The 15899-nt window shown below is 40.2% G+C and overlaps 1 protein-coding gene across 1 annotated transcript; it reads right to left on the bottom strand.

Moving 5' to 3' along the window:
- Positions 1-1332: 1332 nt before the first annotated feature.
- ZNF35 (zinc finger protein 35) lies at positions 1333-14377 on the bottom strand. The gene is made up of 3 exons (XM_007949671.1): positions 14189-14377; positions 12582-12750; positions 1333-2579 (listed from the first exon to the last, which is right to left on the bottom strand). The coding sequence occupies exons 1-3, from the start codon at positions 14375-14377 to the stop codon at positions 1333-1335; spliced, it is 1605 nt and encodes a 534-aa protein (XP_007947862.1).
- Between the last annotated feature and the right edge of the window lie 1522 nt (positions 14378-15899).

The raw sequence follows: 15899 nt of genomic DNA on the forward strand, positions 1-15899 counted from the left end.
ATGACCACTCTCAGGTAAATGGGGGTACACACTTCATCCAGTGTTATAAGGACTATCGACAGTGATCGACATGAAAGCATGAAATGCTTAAGTACCGTTATTCTATACATAAAGGTACACAACAAAGAATAAAGTTCTATATAAATACAAGGCTATATTATTACATAACACTACTTATTGCATAGTTTTATAAATTACTTTTTCAGGAATATAGATTTATGTCAAGACTTTACTCAAATGAGTAAAGACTTATCTTACCTTAGCCAATTTCTTCACATCTGTAAAAGTTCCCATATTCCAACATCTCTGAACTTCTAAAAAAAATACATTTAAGACCTTAGGAACCCCACCCTTCCTCCTCCCTCTCTGGTCCTCTGAGAATTAGAAGAGCTCCACCATTTCTTTTACTCGCCATCCAGAATATGAGACTGACACCCAAGCTGTGCCCTGGCTGGGCCTCAGCAGAATGAGAGCAAAGACAACTCTGCCATGCCACTAGGCAAGGTTTATTCTTTGATCTGGGAAGGGGGGGGGGGCGACTGTCAGTAGCATCTCATCCAAATGGAATGTGATGGTACTTTGGGCTTGTTTGGAGAGACTTGTTGACTACAGCAAATAAATACAGCCTAGCAGCCTTGGTGGTCAGTATGTGGTGTCCCCATCAGTCCTTGAATGCTTGGCCATGCAGACTGGGAAGTGGACAAAACAGACTGGTCAGAAGTCTCCAGAGCTTTACCTCACCAAGGTTTAGGAGGCATTGGCAAGAGGGAGAAGGCTGTTCCCTACTTTTGTCCATTTTGCCAATAGACAGTTAATAGTATTTTTGTATTTTTAAAATTACCTAGGGTATGGAAAGCTTATAAATGTCCTAAGTGGGTGGGTGTTGAATTGCCACTCTAAGTGGTCTCCTTAAGTAGTCACTGCTTAACTCAAAATACTAAAATATAAGGTTCAGAGCTCCAGAATTCAACCAGGGAGACCTAACCAGTAACCTACCTGTTTGCTTAAGATATTGAAGTTCTTAAAAACAAAATTAAGCAAAAGTGGCCTTCCCCCAAACAAGAATCTTTACCCTAAGAAAGCCAGGACACAATCCATTTTAGGGTACAGTGAACAAAACTAAATCCTTGCCTTTAAGTTCTTAGTTTTCCTTTTCTTTAAATTAGCCTCTAAAATATTTATCTTGCGTTTTGTAACGTATTCCTGAAAACAACCTTTAAGGACACAGAAGGCCTTGTTTTTTGCAAAAGAGGAAGAAAACAGCAAAGATGTGTCAAATCTGCAGGGTAGTAGGTAATGATCAATGTCTGGAGGACTCTCTCTTCATTGGTGTTACTCGACAAGATGGGTTCTGTGATGTCGCATGAGGTGTGAGTTAGAGATAAAAGCTGCACCGCACTTCGCACATTCATAGGGCTTCTCCCCAGTGTGGGTTCTCTGGTGTACGGTAAGGCTTGACCTCTGCCGGAAGGCCTTACCACACTCATTACATGTGTAAGGTTTTTCCCCATTATGGATTCTTTGATGAATAAGGAGGTATGAGCTACATGTAAAGGCCTTTCCACACTCATTACACACATAAGGAAGGTCTCCACTGTGAATCCTCTGGTGGACAATAAGGCAAGAGAGCTGACTGAAGGCTTTCCCACATTCACTGCAGTCATAAGGTTTCTCTGCAGTGTGAATTCTCTGGTGCACAATTAAGTGTGAAAAACAACTAAAGGCTTTCCCACACTCTTTACATTCATATGGCTTCTCACCAGTATGGCTTCGCTGATGCACAATAAGATTTGCACTCTGGGTGAAGGCTTTGCCACAATCATTACAGGCAAAGGGCTTCTCCCCAGTGTGGATCCTCTGGTGGACAATGAGGTTTGAGCTTCGAGTAAATGTTTTCCCACACTCATTACATTCATAGCATTTTTCAGTAATGTGGACTTTCTGATGCCGAGCAAGCTGTGAGCTATAACTGAAGGCTTTCTCACACTCACTGCACTTAAAGATTTTTTCTAAGGAGTGAATTTTTTGATGCACAGTCAGATTTGAACTCTGAGTGAAGGCTTTCCCGCATTTTGAACAAACATAAGGTTTCTGTCCAGTGTGGATTCTCTGATGCACAACGAGGTTTGCACTCTGAATGAAGGCCTTCCCACACTCATGACATTCAAAGGGTTTCTCTCCAGTGTGGATTCGCTGATGCACAACAAGGTTTGCACTCTGACTAAAGCCCTTCCCACACACACTACATGTAAAAGGTTTCTGCCCAGGTTGGATTTTCTGATTTTTAATAGGGCTAGAACTAAGACTATAGCCTTCCCCAGAATTCTTATATTTCTGGTCTACCTCTTCTTTGAGGCTTTCAGGTAAATGATAGTCCTTTACTGTTACTTGTCTGAAATCTTTCTTTTCCCTCTTGATTCTTTGCCTCTTTAACATGTTCCCCTTTTTACAGGCTTCTCCTAACTCAGGTCCTTCAGGGTCAGTTTTCTGGATTCTTCCTAATATTAGGAAGGGCTTTTCTGCTTCATCACACATCTCAGTTTTTAAAACCAATGACTGTGGGCTTTTGATTCCAGCATCTGAAATAAGAAACAAAAAATACAAATGTCAAGTTTTTCTGGTCTAGAAAAACACTGTAATCAAGACATAAAGATCAGGAAGTTTGTGACTTCAGTATCTCTGAAAAATGACTTCATCAAAGAAAGGAATCTCCTCTCACGTTCTCTCTACTCTGTAGGTTCTTAACTGATTTGTGGTATTTCCAGCACCTTCCACTTACTGCCATGAGACATAAACCCACTGTTCTTAAGCCAGGGGAACCCACTCTTCAGATATCTCTCCTCCCACATGACTGATCTTATAATTAAGACTACCTATGAAGGACACCAGGAGCCCTGGTGGTACAGTGGTTAAGTGCTCATTTGAACCCATCAGCTGCTTCCTGGGTGAAAGATGTGGCAGTCTGTTCCCATAAGAGTACAGCCTTAGAAACCCTATGGGGCAGTTCTACTCTTTCCTATAAGGTAATTATGAGTCAGAATTGACTTAACAGCAATGGGTTTGTTTTTCTGTTTTTTTATTTGTTTGTTTGGTTTTGCTTATGAAGGACATCAGTCTTTCCCAGCCTTGCCTTCTTACCTCAGTCATATAGTGTGGATTTGGTTATAATCCACAAGTTAATTAGAGTTATTCCTTACCTGGATGACAAGAGGGCCATGGTGACGAAAAGTATCTGCAACACTGAGAGACTATGCAGAACAGACATTAAGAACATGAATTATAGACCCAGACTGCCTGGGTTTGAATCCCTGCTCTTCCAGTTCACAGGTGTGTAACTTTGGGCCAATTAAGTTCTCTGTGGCTCAGTTTCCTTATCTCTAAAATAGGGACAGTAACAGTATCTTAGTTCTCTAGTGCCACTATAACAGAAATACCACCACAAGTAGATGGCTTTAATAAACAGGAATTTATTCTCTTACAATTTAGGAGGCTAGAAGTCCAAATTCAGAGTGCCACATCTAGGGGCAGGATGAAGTCCCTCGACCTTGGGCTTGAGCTCTGCTTCTTGTTCCAGGCCCAATGGAGTAAGCTAGAGGCTTCTGACTCATGCAGCTGCTGGCTGCTAAGGTTGACGAACCCAAGATTGGTAGGTAAAATGGCACAATCCCAAGGTCAGCAGGCAACATGGAAGACCACTGGTTCAAGTCAAGGAATGATCCTAAGAATGGCAGGTCATTGGTTCAAGTCCAGGAATTGGAGATGAAGACTCAGCCAAATGCAGTATCCAAAAGGTGCCAAAAGTTAGCGACCTTCCTCAAAGCTTCTCCATATATACTGGAAGTAGGCCATAACCCTAAGGCAACAAATTAGCTGCTCACAGCAGATTCCACCATAGAGGTGATTACACCACATCCAATCTCATCATGGGGAATTATCCAGCTTCCAATCCACTCAAAACCATGGCCCAGCCAAGTTAACATACAACTTTAACTTCCACAAACAGTATCTACTTTATAAGATAATGAGCAGATTAACTGAGTCAATCTATATAAATTCCTCAGAACAGTGCCTGGAACATAGTAAGTGCTCTGTGTATGTCTGCAGTGATTTTCAGCCTGACTGACAGTGCTGTGGATCAAAGTGCTAGAGGTTCAGGAGGAAAGATGAACTCTTAGGAGCAGGAGTTACTATGGTGATAGAGGGCTACACCAGAAGGAATTGAAAAAAGAAGCTTAATGTAATAAACAGCCAGCCTTATGTCAAGAAAACCAAACCAAAAAAACCCATTGCCAATGAGTCTCTTCTGACTCATAATAACCCTATAGGATAAAGTAGCACTGCCCCATAGGGTTTCCAAGGCTGTAAATCTTTTTGGAAGCAGACTACCACAACTTTCTCCCATAGAGCAGCTGGAGTCAAGAAAAGTTGACCTTTCTGTAGTTTGAGATGTGGCATAGCCTTCTTCATGAGGACACCAAAACATCGAGTTTTGAAACCTTTTCTGGCTATTCTATGTTACCTTAGAACTCTAATGGAGTTGTGTTGTATATGACATTATAGTTCTTTATGTTTGTCTCTTCACCATCCTCCCTGCCACCATCAACCCTGGAATGTGCACCCATGCAGCCTAGTGTTGGCAAAGTGAAAGCTTAATATGCGTTTATGAATGAAACCAAGATCAAGAAAACTACTCGGATAAAAAGGCAATAAAATGATGACTAGCAGGAGTGGGAGGCAGGCCCTCAGAGAAGGGAGGAATTGCCACTGGTGGAGTCACCTTGAAAGTGAGCAGAGGAAAACATTCTGAGGCAACTCTCCATTCACTGACAAGAGTAGATGGGACAGGCCTGTTGGGGTGGTACAAAGCAATGGGGAAAGGAGGCAGGAAAACAGCCCAGTTAAGACCCTCATTCACTCACTCACTCACTCACTGCAGTTGAGTCAAATCTGACTCATAGCAGCCCCTCCTTTGGTTTCCAAGGTGGAATCACTACAGAAGTAGACCGTCCAACCTTCCTTCTGAGGAGTGGCTGGTGGGTTTGAACCACCAGCATTTGGGTTAGCAGTCAAATGCCTTAGGCACTATACTACCAGAGCACCTAGGTTAAGACCATAGGAATCTGAAATTTCATTATAGTGATTCAGCCAAGATGGACAATGATGGAGAAAGGAAATGCCTGAGCACTGAATACACTGGAGTCTACACTGTAACAGCAAAAAATCATCTTTTGTTTGGTTATCTCTATTCTTATTTTTCTGATGTGTTTCTCTCTTTTTTAATCTACTTTGTTTTTCTCCCTGTAGTTAAATTGTTCTTATATCTTTTCCCCTATCTTACTTTCCCCCCACTATGTCTTTCTCCTGCTTCCTCTGTTTTAATTTTTTCTCTTGTATAAAATATTCTTTTTTTCTCCTACATACTTTCCAGTCTCTTTTATTTTGCACACTGCTTTTCTTTCATGTTCACAACTCTTCTTCATCCCTACACTGTACCTGATTTTACACTCTTCTAACATAGTCTTCCTTGCTTCTTTTCACCACCTTCTATCCTTTAGCTCTCCATCACTGACACTGCGGCCTCCCATTCTCCACCAAGCCTCTCTCCATCAGAAACAGAGCCCATGAATACTTTAGTTCACACATTCCCCTGATCTTCACTCCTACCCTCCCTACTGTGAGATTTAGAATACAGGTAGTTCCCGACTTAGGACATATTTGATTTACAATGAAATGCACTTAACACTGGTCCTTTTTTTTCTGGGGTGGTGGTGTGTGACTTATCATTAGTAAATGCACAACATTCAGTGTTGCAGCATGTAATTTGGTGATGTTCTCGTTTCTAGCTGTTCACTTGAAAATGTTCAATTTTATGATATAATGTTCAGAACACTGCTGTTTTGAAATGAAAACTGGAAAAAAAAGAGGTTTTTGACTTATGTCAGAACCAAACCCTGTTATAAGTGGGGGACTACCCATATTAAAAAAACAGGAAAGACGAGGACTATTGAACAGATTGAAGCTACTAACAGAAACAATTCCTTGTATTTGTATAATGCTTTATGTAAAAATTATGACAGAACAGGCTACAACTGTAACCTACAAGATCTTAATGTAAGTGGTTATTTAACAGTTTCTTTCATCACAAAAATGAAGTAAGCCCTACGGTCTTAGTAAATGCCCAGGGTCTAAGGCAAGAAAATTGAAGCCCATCCTATGTGTGCTCAAGTTTAAATCTCCTTGGGCCAAAGATAAACAATCACCCAAGTCTTGTAACCTTGTTCAAGATTTTCTTTTTTAAAAAATCTGTTAATATTATTGTAATCCTAGGAAAGTATAGAAATAATGAAGAAATAAACTAAAAATTCATTTTGTGAGCAACCAGATCACAGATGTAGTAATTCTTTTAATATATTTTGTTGAAATATAATTTATGTACAGTGAAATACACAAAAGTGGCATGGGTCAATGCATTTTTTTTTTTTGGCAGTGTTTCCTCCCACCCCCTGGTAACAAAAAACATTTCCTTCCATATATAAACCTTTCTGTGACTTTTTACAATAATGAACTAATACTATATTTGTCTTTCTGTGATTAACTTATTTCACTCAGCATAACATCCTCCAAGTTCATCCACGTTATGCAGCGTTTTGCAGATTCTACATTATTCTTTAATGTTGTATAGTATTCCATTGTGTGTATGTACCATTCTTCTGTTCATGGGCACCTAGGTTGTTTCCATCTTTTTGCTATTGTGAATAGTGCTGCGATGAACATGGGTGTGCATCTATCTGTTCATGTCCTGGCTCTCACTCCTGTAGAATATATAGCTAGTAATGGGATTGCTGGGTCAAATGGTATCTAATTCCAGCTTTTTAAGGAATCACCATACTGCCTTCCACAGTGGTTGTATCATTTTACAGTCCCACCAGTAGTGTATGAGAGTCCCAATCTCTCCACACCTGGCCAGTATTTGTTATTTTCTGTCTTGTTGAACTTTGCCATTAGTGGTGGGGTGAGATGATATTTCGTTGCAGTTTTGATTTGCATCTCTCTGATGGCTAATGATCGTGAGCATTTCTTCATATATTTCCTGGCCGCCTGAATATCCTCTTCAGTGAAGTGTCTGTTCATGTCTTCTGCCTATTTTAAATTGGACTGTTAGTCTTTTTGTTGTTGAGGTTAGAGTTTTCTATAAATTTTAGAGATAAGTCCCTTGTCAGATATGTTATTGCCAAATATTTTTTCCCAATCTGTAGGTTCGCTCTTTGCTCTTTTGGCAGTGTAATTATTGACAAGCATGAATTTGTTGCTGTCATTTTGTTATATGCTTTTTCGTGGTGTTGCTGATTTCTTAGTTCCATATAATTTTCTGTGCTGAGCTCATTTAGTTTATGAATTGTATTATCACTTCCTTCATTGCTATTGTTTTAGTATCAGCTAAATATTTGTGCTGGTCCTCTTTTTTTATTTTGATGTGAAAGTTTATCATTTTTCTGAGGTTACCCTGTGATTTATAATTTTCTTCCCAAGTTTAGAACACTCTGTTCTACCTTGCAGTTGTCTTGACTTCTGTACCATTTAGAACTTCTGTAACTACACAATTTTTTCCTTCTCTCTGGTTTATGTAGTTGTCCTCATTTGCCAATTGATGTCTCTTGTTCCCTGTTTACAATCTTGTAGGATTATTTAGTTTGAATACTTCCATAACTGGGTTGGTTTCCTCCCCTCCCATGTCATCATATGCGTTAATGGTCAGTTGTTTGCTGTTGTTGGTTCTCTGTCCAAAAGACTCCCTTTAGTATCTCTTGTAAGGCTGCTCTGGTTTTAACAAATTCTCTTAATTTCTGCTTATCTGGAAATGTCCTAATTTCACCATTGTATTTGAGGAACAATTTTGCTGGGTATATAATTCTTGGCTGGAAATTATTTTCTTTCAGGGTTTTATATATATCATCCCATCTTCTTACCTGCATGGTTTCTGCTGAGAAATATGACCTCAGTCTTACTGGTTGCCCCTTGTAGGTAACTTTTTGTTTTTCTCATGCTGCTTTCAAGGTTCTTTGTCTTTGGTTTTGTTGGAGTTTGATGACGATGTGTCTTGGTTATTTTCTTTTGGGGTCTATCCTGTTTAGGGTTCATTGGACTTCTTGAATTGATATATTTTCATCTTTCATCATACCAGGGAAATTCTCTTCCAACAAATCATCTACATTTTCTTTGTATCCCACATGATACTTAGGCTTTCTTTATTTTGATCTTTTTTCTGATTGATCACTTTCCAAAGAAGTATTGGGGTATTTGTCTTTGATCTCACTAATCCTATCTTCTACTGATTCAATTCTACTCTTTTGCCCATTCAACATGTTCTCTATTTCTGAAAATTTAGTATTAAATCTTCTAGATTTCTATCTGTAGATTTTGTATCATTTCTAAGTTTTTGTCATTTTGTTCTTGTATTGTCTTTCAAAATTGTTCAAGGGTTCTCTGTGTTTTCCTGAATTTTGTCAGTGTTTTCCTTGATCTGTCTCTCAATCTATTGAAGGTACCTAAATATAATTCTTTTGAATTCCTTATCAGGGAGTTCCAATGATGCTTCTTCCTCAGATGTGTTTGGGTCTTTATCTTGGTCCCTGTTTCTCTTGCTTTATCTTGCTTCTTTGTATGGAATGTGATGCTCTGTTGTCTCCAAGACATTGTGACCTTTTTGTGTTTATATTTAATTGGTGATTGCATCTTGGGGTGACTTACCCACAATTTTTGTTTTCTTTGGATGTTCTCTATGTAAGCAGGGTATTATGCTCCTTTATTCGCTAGTTGGTAGCACTTATACATTCACCACCTGTCTCCTTTCCTGTTGTCAGCCTCCTGTATGTCCCTGCCGTCCTTGGCAAACAGAGCCTACTTTTAGGTCCTGGAATCCAAATAAGAATAATGTCACTTTAAATATTCAAATGGCTGTGCCCTCACTCACTTTGAATATCCAAAATGGCTGCCGCTTATAAACAATCAAAATGGCTGTGCCCTCCAGACAGCCAAAAGTCTACAGCTCAGGTTGTCTCCCTCCTTGCTGTTTCCCTTCCTAGTTATAGGCCACCAGCGCAGTCATCCCTGCAGCCCTTGGTGACCAGGGCTGATCTTTAGGTCAATTCTCAGGTCCCAACACCACTTGGAAATATTTAGGCTGTAGGTGCTGTCAGAGTAGGTGACAGTCTGCACCTCTGTCCATCTCCATACTTACTGTTTTCATTCAGGTTTTTCCACTAGTTGGTGGCTAATCCACTTCTGTATAGCTCCTTTCAAAGCTCAGGGCTCCAGGATTATCTTCTATATCTCTGTCAATTGTTTTCTCTTTTCTTTGTTGAAGAGGGTCTGTGTAGCTTGCCTGCCTGTTCTGCCATCTTACTGGAAGTCGCAGTAATATGTTTTTAAATCGTTACTTTCTCATTTTTACTTATTTTTTTGTGATTTGGGTGAAAGTTTACAGAGCAAATTCACTTTTGATACAGCAGTTCACATACACTTTATCTCATGAAACTGATCACAATTTACCACAATGCAACAGTTCCCCTCCCACTTCCTCCTGTTACCTCTTCCCTGTATCCATCCCTCCATGTACTCCTGCCTCCTGAGCTGTCTCTCTGTGCATAAACAGCCCTTCTTTCTCCCCTGATTATTCTCTCCAAGGAGTGCATCTACCTCAGGTAAATGTTCAACTCATATGCCTGTCTTTTGTTTGGCTGGAAGCCACACTTGTGGATTCAATTCCAGACTTGAAGAGCAGCTAAGAGTCATAGTGTCAATGGTTCCACCAGGCTCTATCAGACCAGCAAACCTAGTCCCCCCCACCTTTTTTTGCCAAATGATTTTGAGCTTTGTTCCACATTGTTCTTGCACTCTATCCAGGATCTCCTACATAGATCCCCTTTCAAGTGGTTGACAGTGATAGCCGGGCACCATCTAGTTCTTCTGGTCTCATAGTCGTATAGGCCATGGATCACACGGTGTACCAGTTGCTAGGACTATCCGTGTCCATGAATCTTTGGTTTTCTTCATTCTTCTTTGCTCCAGATGAAGAGAGACCCATTGTTGCATCTAGATGGCTGCATGCAAGCTTTTAAGATCTAAGTTGCTACTCACCAAAGTAGGAGGTGGAACAATGTTTTGTGTGGTAGCGCAGTGCCTAAGGCACTTGACTGCTAACCAGAAGGTTGGCGGTTCAAACCCACCAGCCACTCCTCAGAAGGAAGACGGGGCAATCTACTTCTGTAGTGATACTGCCTCGGAAACCCAAGGAGGAGTCACTATGAGTCGGGTCCAACTCCACAGCACATAACAACAACAACAACGTTTTTTAAAGAAGAGATTTAAAATGTTAAATGAGCTTGCTATCTTAGCTGTGAATGTGTTCTGAGATGTGTAAGGTAATTTGATTTACTAAATTTGTAAGTCTAAATCATTAGATTTACAACAGCTGTGTTTTATCAAGATTTTATTTCAGGATTTGTAAGTAAGTTTAATTGTTGTTGTTGTTGTTGTTGTTTGCCATCAAGTCGGCCCCGATTCATAGCGACCCCTCCTTGGGTTTCCAAGGCAGTATCACTACGGAAGTAGGATTGCCCAACCTTCCTTCCAAGGAGTGGCTGGTGGGTTTGAACCGCCAGCCTTCTGGTAAGCAGTCAAGTGCCTTAGGCACTATGCTACCAGAGTTCCCAAGTAAGTTTAGTTAGATATTTGAAATGTTTTAAAGAATTAGATACATCAAATGTGAGATTATATTTCAAAATGGTTAAGGAATTTGATATATATATTGAGTTAAATGTTTAAAAATTTTAATCTGTAAAACTTGTCACTTAACATGAATTGAAGAACAAATGTTCTCTTTTTAATAAAAATATTTCTAGATATATACATGGAACAAAAATAAGTTATACTTAAATATTTAAAAACTCAGTTTTTAAACAGAGAACTTCAATAAACTCAACATTAATTAAAACACAGGAAACTGGAGATAAAACTTCCTCAGACATTAAAAACCCAGTTAACATGTAAAGAACTTTCCAAAGGATTTTCATGTATATTATGTGATTTTATCATCACGATGAAACTTTCTCCTGCACTCATGTGGGACCTAAACAAGAGCCAGGCTACATCTTATTCACTGCCGTATCCCCAGCACCTATCATACTGCCTAGCACACAGTAAGTAGGCCCGCAGAAAACCCATATTTATGGAATGAATGCACCCCAGTTTAAAGAAGAAATGGAGGCACAGAGAAGGAAGGGACTTGCTCAAGGTCAGAGTTAGCAGAGGCAGGCAGCAACTAGAATCAGATCTCTTAATTCCTAGAGCTCAATGCACTCGCATTACCTGTGGCCATGGAAATAGGTAGCAGCACAGAAAGGTAAGTCTTGGGTGGGAATAGGGTCTTGAGGTAAGAGGCAGAGAAGGAAAATAGAGGTCGTTCCTGATGGATGGGTGTAGCTGTTGGATAAAGCAAGGAGACAGAAAAGAAGTGACACATGGGAAAAAGCACCAGAGAGGATGGAGCAGAAAACTTTAAGTGGGGAACACAAGCCACTGAGAATTTTGGGGACAATTAAAGAAGCAACAAGAAAAAGGTAGAAGTCCTAATATTCCCCATCCAAAAAAAAATCAAACTCACCGCCATCGAGTCGGATCCCACTCATAGCAACCCCTCCTTGGGTTTCAGAAGTAGATTGCCCACCCTTCCTTCTGAGGAGTGGCTGGTGGGTTTGAACCACCAGCCTTCTGGTTAGCAGTCAAATGCCTTAGGCACTACACCAAAATCATTTGGTCCCCAATACCTAAGGTAATGGTTAGGGAGGACAGCAAGTTCAAAATATGCTGACAGGACCCTGTACTCATGCAGAATCAGGAAATCTGAGTGCCAGTGGGGCCTTGGCAGTCAATCAGCTAACTACTTCTGCAACACAGGGGTCAGTGTTACTGCATTCTTAACCCATGATTACATGTTACTCTTCCCAAGGCAAGTTTCTACCACTGCTAATTAGACGTACAGAATATCTCTTTTCTGAGTCTCAGCTTAGAGAGAACCAGGTGGTAAGCTATCAATATTTGCCATATAGACATAGTTTTGAACATCATTATGGCTGACACAGCCCCTCAAAATCATTTAAAATTTGCACAAATAATCTATAGAAACAGAACATCTCCAAAGCATTTCTTCAAAATCACCACAAAAGCTGACCCATTCTACCTTAGCTAATTTCTCTTGTAGGCTCACCAATCTATGGCCACCACAAAACATATGAAGGGAACATATGTCTACAAGTGTGAGTAGATATGATGCCTGACGAACAATAATGAAATAAAAAGGTGAACCTCGAGTACACCAGGATTTATCTGGTGTCTTAAGACTGTGTGCAAAATAAGATGTTTCCCTTGATAAATGCATAGGCATCTCTCAGCATTCCACTATCCTGCTATCCTTGACACTTCTAATACCTCAAGACCCCCTGTTGCTCAAACTAGGAGACTAAGCCCCCACAGCCTCTGAGAAATCCCAGTGGTCAGATTCTGAATCAGAGGATTGAACCTACCTAGAGTATTCATGTCTCCATGAGTCTCCAGTATCTCATTCTTGGCCATGATCCCCTGAGTAGGCACCCTGTGAGTCCCAGGTAATGAGTAGGTGCCAAGGGGTGAACCAGCAGGCGTGTTCTGTGTTGTTTTCAGGATTACTGCCATGTCCCAGAACATGTTCTGACCCTGGAGACAAGCAGCACAGGTGGGTTTATGAGGCAACTGGTGGTGGTGATGCTAGGGGGTGATTACAGGAACCACAGCTTTGAGGATAAGAACACAGGTACTTATTCCTGGAAGCCACAAAACATAAAAGAAAAGGACAGGAAAAGGAAGCCAGATTCCTCCAATCCCAAAGATGAGTTGGGCAGAGAAGTAAGCCCGACACCTTCTTCTCTATCACTTTGATTTTACTTCATTGTCCACTCCAACATGCATATCTAACTTGCCAGTGGTTACATGACAAGAAAACCCCTGGGAAGATTTTTCCAAAGAACAGACTTTTCAGGGGTCTAAAGAATCAAAGAAACAAGGTTCTGATCCTATAATTACAGAGGCACTTGGGAACCCTTGCCATCATTTGGCTAGTGACAATAAGAGGTGTGTTTGATATAGGGCTTCAAACCAGGTCATTCTGGTCTGACCTCCTTCTGAGAATTTGCATACATGTTGTTATACAAATTATTATGGGTAACATAAAAATCATGTAGGGAATCAAGTTAAAAATGCAGATTCTGATTCAATGAATACTGGGTGGAAATGCAAATTCTCAGCAGGGGGGCTGGACCAGAATGAACCCTTTGGAAGTGCTAGTTTGAAAATACTTAAGGACCACAGCAGAATTTACAGCCTCGTTACCCAGAGAGTGGTCCATGGATCTGTAGCATCAGCATCACCAGGAGCTTATGAAAAATGCACTCTCAGGCCACACCTCTGACCTCCTGAATCAAAATCTGCATTTTAACAAGATACCCAGGTGTGAGGGTTGAATAGGATTAGCTATAGGAATAGGTGATTCTATGCCTGTTACAGTTTGAGAAGCACTGCTCAGAGCTGTCAAATGCTGACTGGAACCACCCAAACAGCTTTCAAAACTACAGATGCCTGGGTCCCAGATTCTGATTTAACTGGAAGGGATAAGGCATGGGCATCTAAACCAAAAACCCAGATGCCTTCTCATCAATTCTGACTCATGATGACCCCATGTGTTGCAGGGTAGAACTGCATTCTACTGTGTCTTCATGGCTGTGCGTTTTGGAAGCAGAGTATCAGGCCTTTCTTCTACAGTGTTTCTGGGTGGGTTTGAAACACCAACTTTTCAGTTTGTAGCCAGCCCAGCACTTAACCATTTGGGCCACCCAGGGACTCCCAGCACAGGTATCAGGATTTATAAAAAGCTTTTCTGTTAATTCTACTAATCAGCAAAGTTTGAGAACTACAGATTTAAAGGAAATACTGAATGTCAAATCAATCAAAAAGGAACTTTCTATTATACGCCAAAGAACTAAAGGCCAGAATCCTCACCAGGAAACAAGACTCCAGATGGGTAAGCAAAGTTTCCTTAAAACCATGCAAGGCTGTCTTTAGGCCTATCTTCCCTCCTTCCTCCCAGGCCACCATTTACCTTTTCTTCCTGTTCTGATCCATCAAGGCCCATCTGAGGACCCTTCTCAAGAGCCCAGACTTTGATGTTGTCAGAGTGCAGTTGCTGGGTGGATGCCTGACCCAGGAGAGTTTCCTCCTCTTCCTCCTTTTTCACTGTCACTGGACCCCAAGGGGCCAGGGCCACAGCCTCTCTCAATTCTGCAGTCATCTCTGCTCAGCTGGGAACTTCTATAGCTGGGGGCTGCCCAGCAGAGGTCAAGCCCCATCTAATCTTTACGTTTCAAAAGCTTCTTCTAAGTTTATTCCCAGGGTTAGGATGAGTACTGTCTGAAATCAGAAAACATTGTTAGCACCAAGCAGAGGCTTGCCTGGATGTCAATTAGCCCATGTGCCAATTTTGCCAGTGCCCAGGTAGCTGCCAGTCTATCTCAAGGAACGTGCCTTTCCTCTCTCAGAGGATGAAAGGGCTTGGGGTGTAAACATGAAATCTATTCCCAATAATCACATTACAAATAGCTTTACATAACATTTATTTTTTTCTGATTATAAAACTAAAATTTTTATCATAAACACTTTAAAGTTCTAAAAAAATGATTAAGAAAAATCATCTCAGGTCCCCGCTCCAAAGAGATAATCACTGTACATCATAGAATTTAAGCTGTTATTGTTTAAAGGGGAAAGCTCCAAGCACAATAACAATGATTTACCAACTTTCTTTTTCTGACTTGGAGGACATTTTCGTAATTCTCATCATAGCACTTTTAAAAAAGGATATTACAACAGAGAGATTTTGTACTGTCTGGATACATTATAGTGTGAACAAAAGAACCTCATGAAAAACTGGGAGTCTGTATACCAACATGTTAGGAGTCATTATCTCTGGATGGTATAATTACAGGCAGTTTTGAACAGAGCTTCTTAACATTAAAATGTAGATTCTTATTCTGTATATCTGGTATGGAAATGCAAATTTTAGCAGGATGAATCAGACACGAACCAGGTGGAAGCCCCTGTTTTGAAGTTCTTTTTGTTTGTTCGATTTTTCCATTTTTCATACCATCTAAATGTCCTGTGAAATCTCTTAATATAAGAAAATTAATTTTTTCATGTTGCTATTCTTTATGCTTATTTTTTAACAGCTGCACAATAATCTAAGGTACTGATAAATCTTTGACCTCACTGAAAAAGGACCAAGTATTAAAGAAATATAAATTAAATATAAGTCATACACAACACAAACAAGCACACACACACTATACATTAAAAGTAGGTGGGACTCTTGTCCCTTTTCCTGCATTTAAATACATAGATGTAAACATATATGTACACCTTCATAATACTACTTTTTAAAAACATACTTTAGTTCACACTTATATACTGTTCAGCAACTTGCACTGTTTGAACTAAACTCCCATATTACAAAATAGTCTTGGAGACCTTTCACTGTAATTCAGATAGGTCTACCTCTTTCTGGGATAGTGCTCTAAATTGTGGTTAGATAATAATTTACTTTTTAACTCCACATTTATGCACCACTCCTTTAGCAATGTTTTCATTGTTTCCAGTTTATTTTTTCAATAACTAATATTTTAAAATTCTGTGCAAGGAAAAACACGAATAAGGGGGGTTCCAGCAAGATGGCGGACTAGGCAGAAGGATTGCACAGACCCTCTTCAGCAAAGAAAAGGGAAACCAATTAACACAGACACAGAAGATAATCTTGGACCCCT

This window comes from Orycteropus afer, unplaced genomic scaffold (assembly GCF_000298275.1).
Source record: "Orycteropus afer afer isolate SDZICR_OR568_19922 unplaced genomic scaffold, OryAfe1.0 scaffold00250, whole genome shotgun sequence".
Taxonomy (NCBI): domain Eukaryota; kingdom Metazoa; phylum Chordata; class Mammalia; order Tubulidentata; family Orycteropodidae; genus Orycteropus; species Orycteropus afer.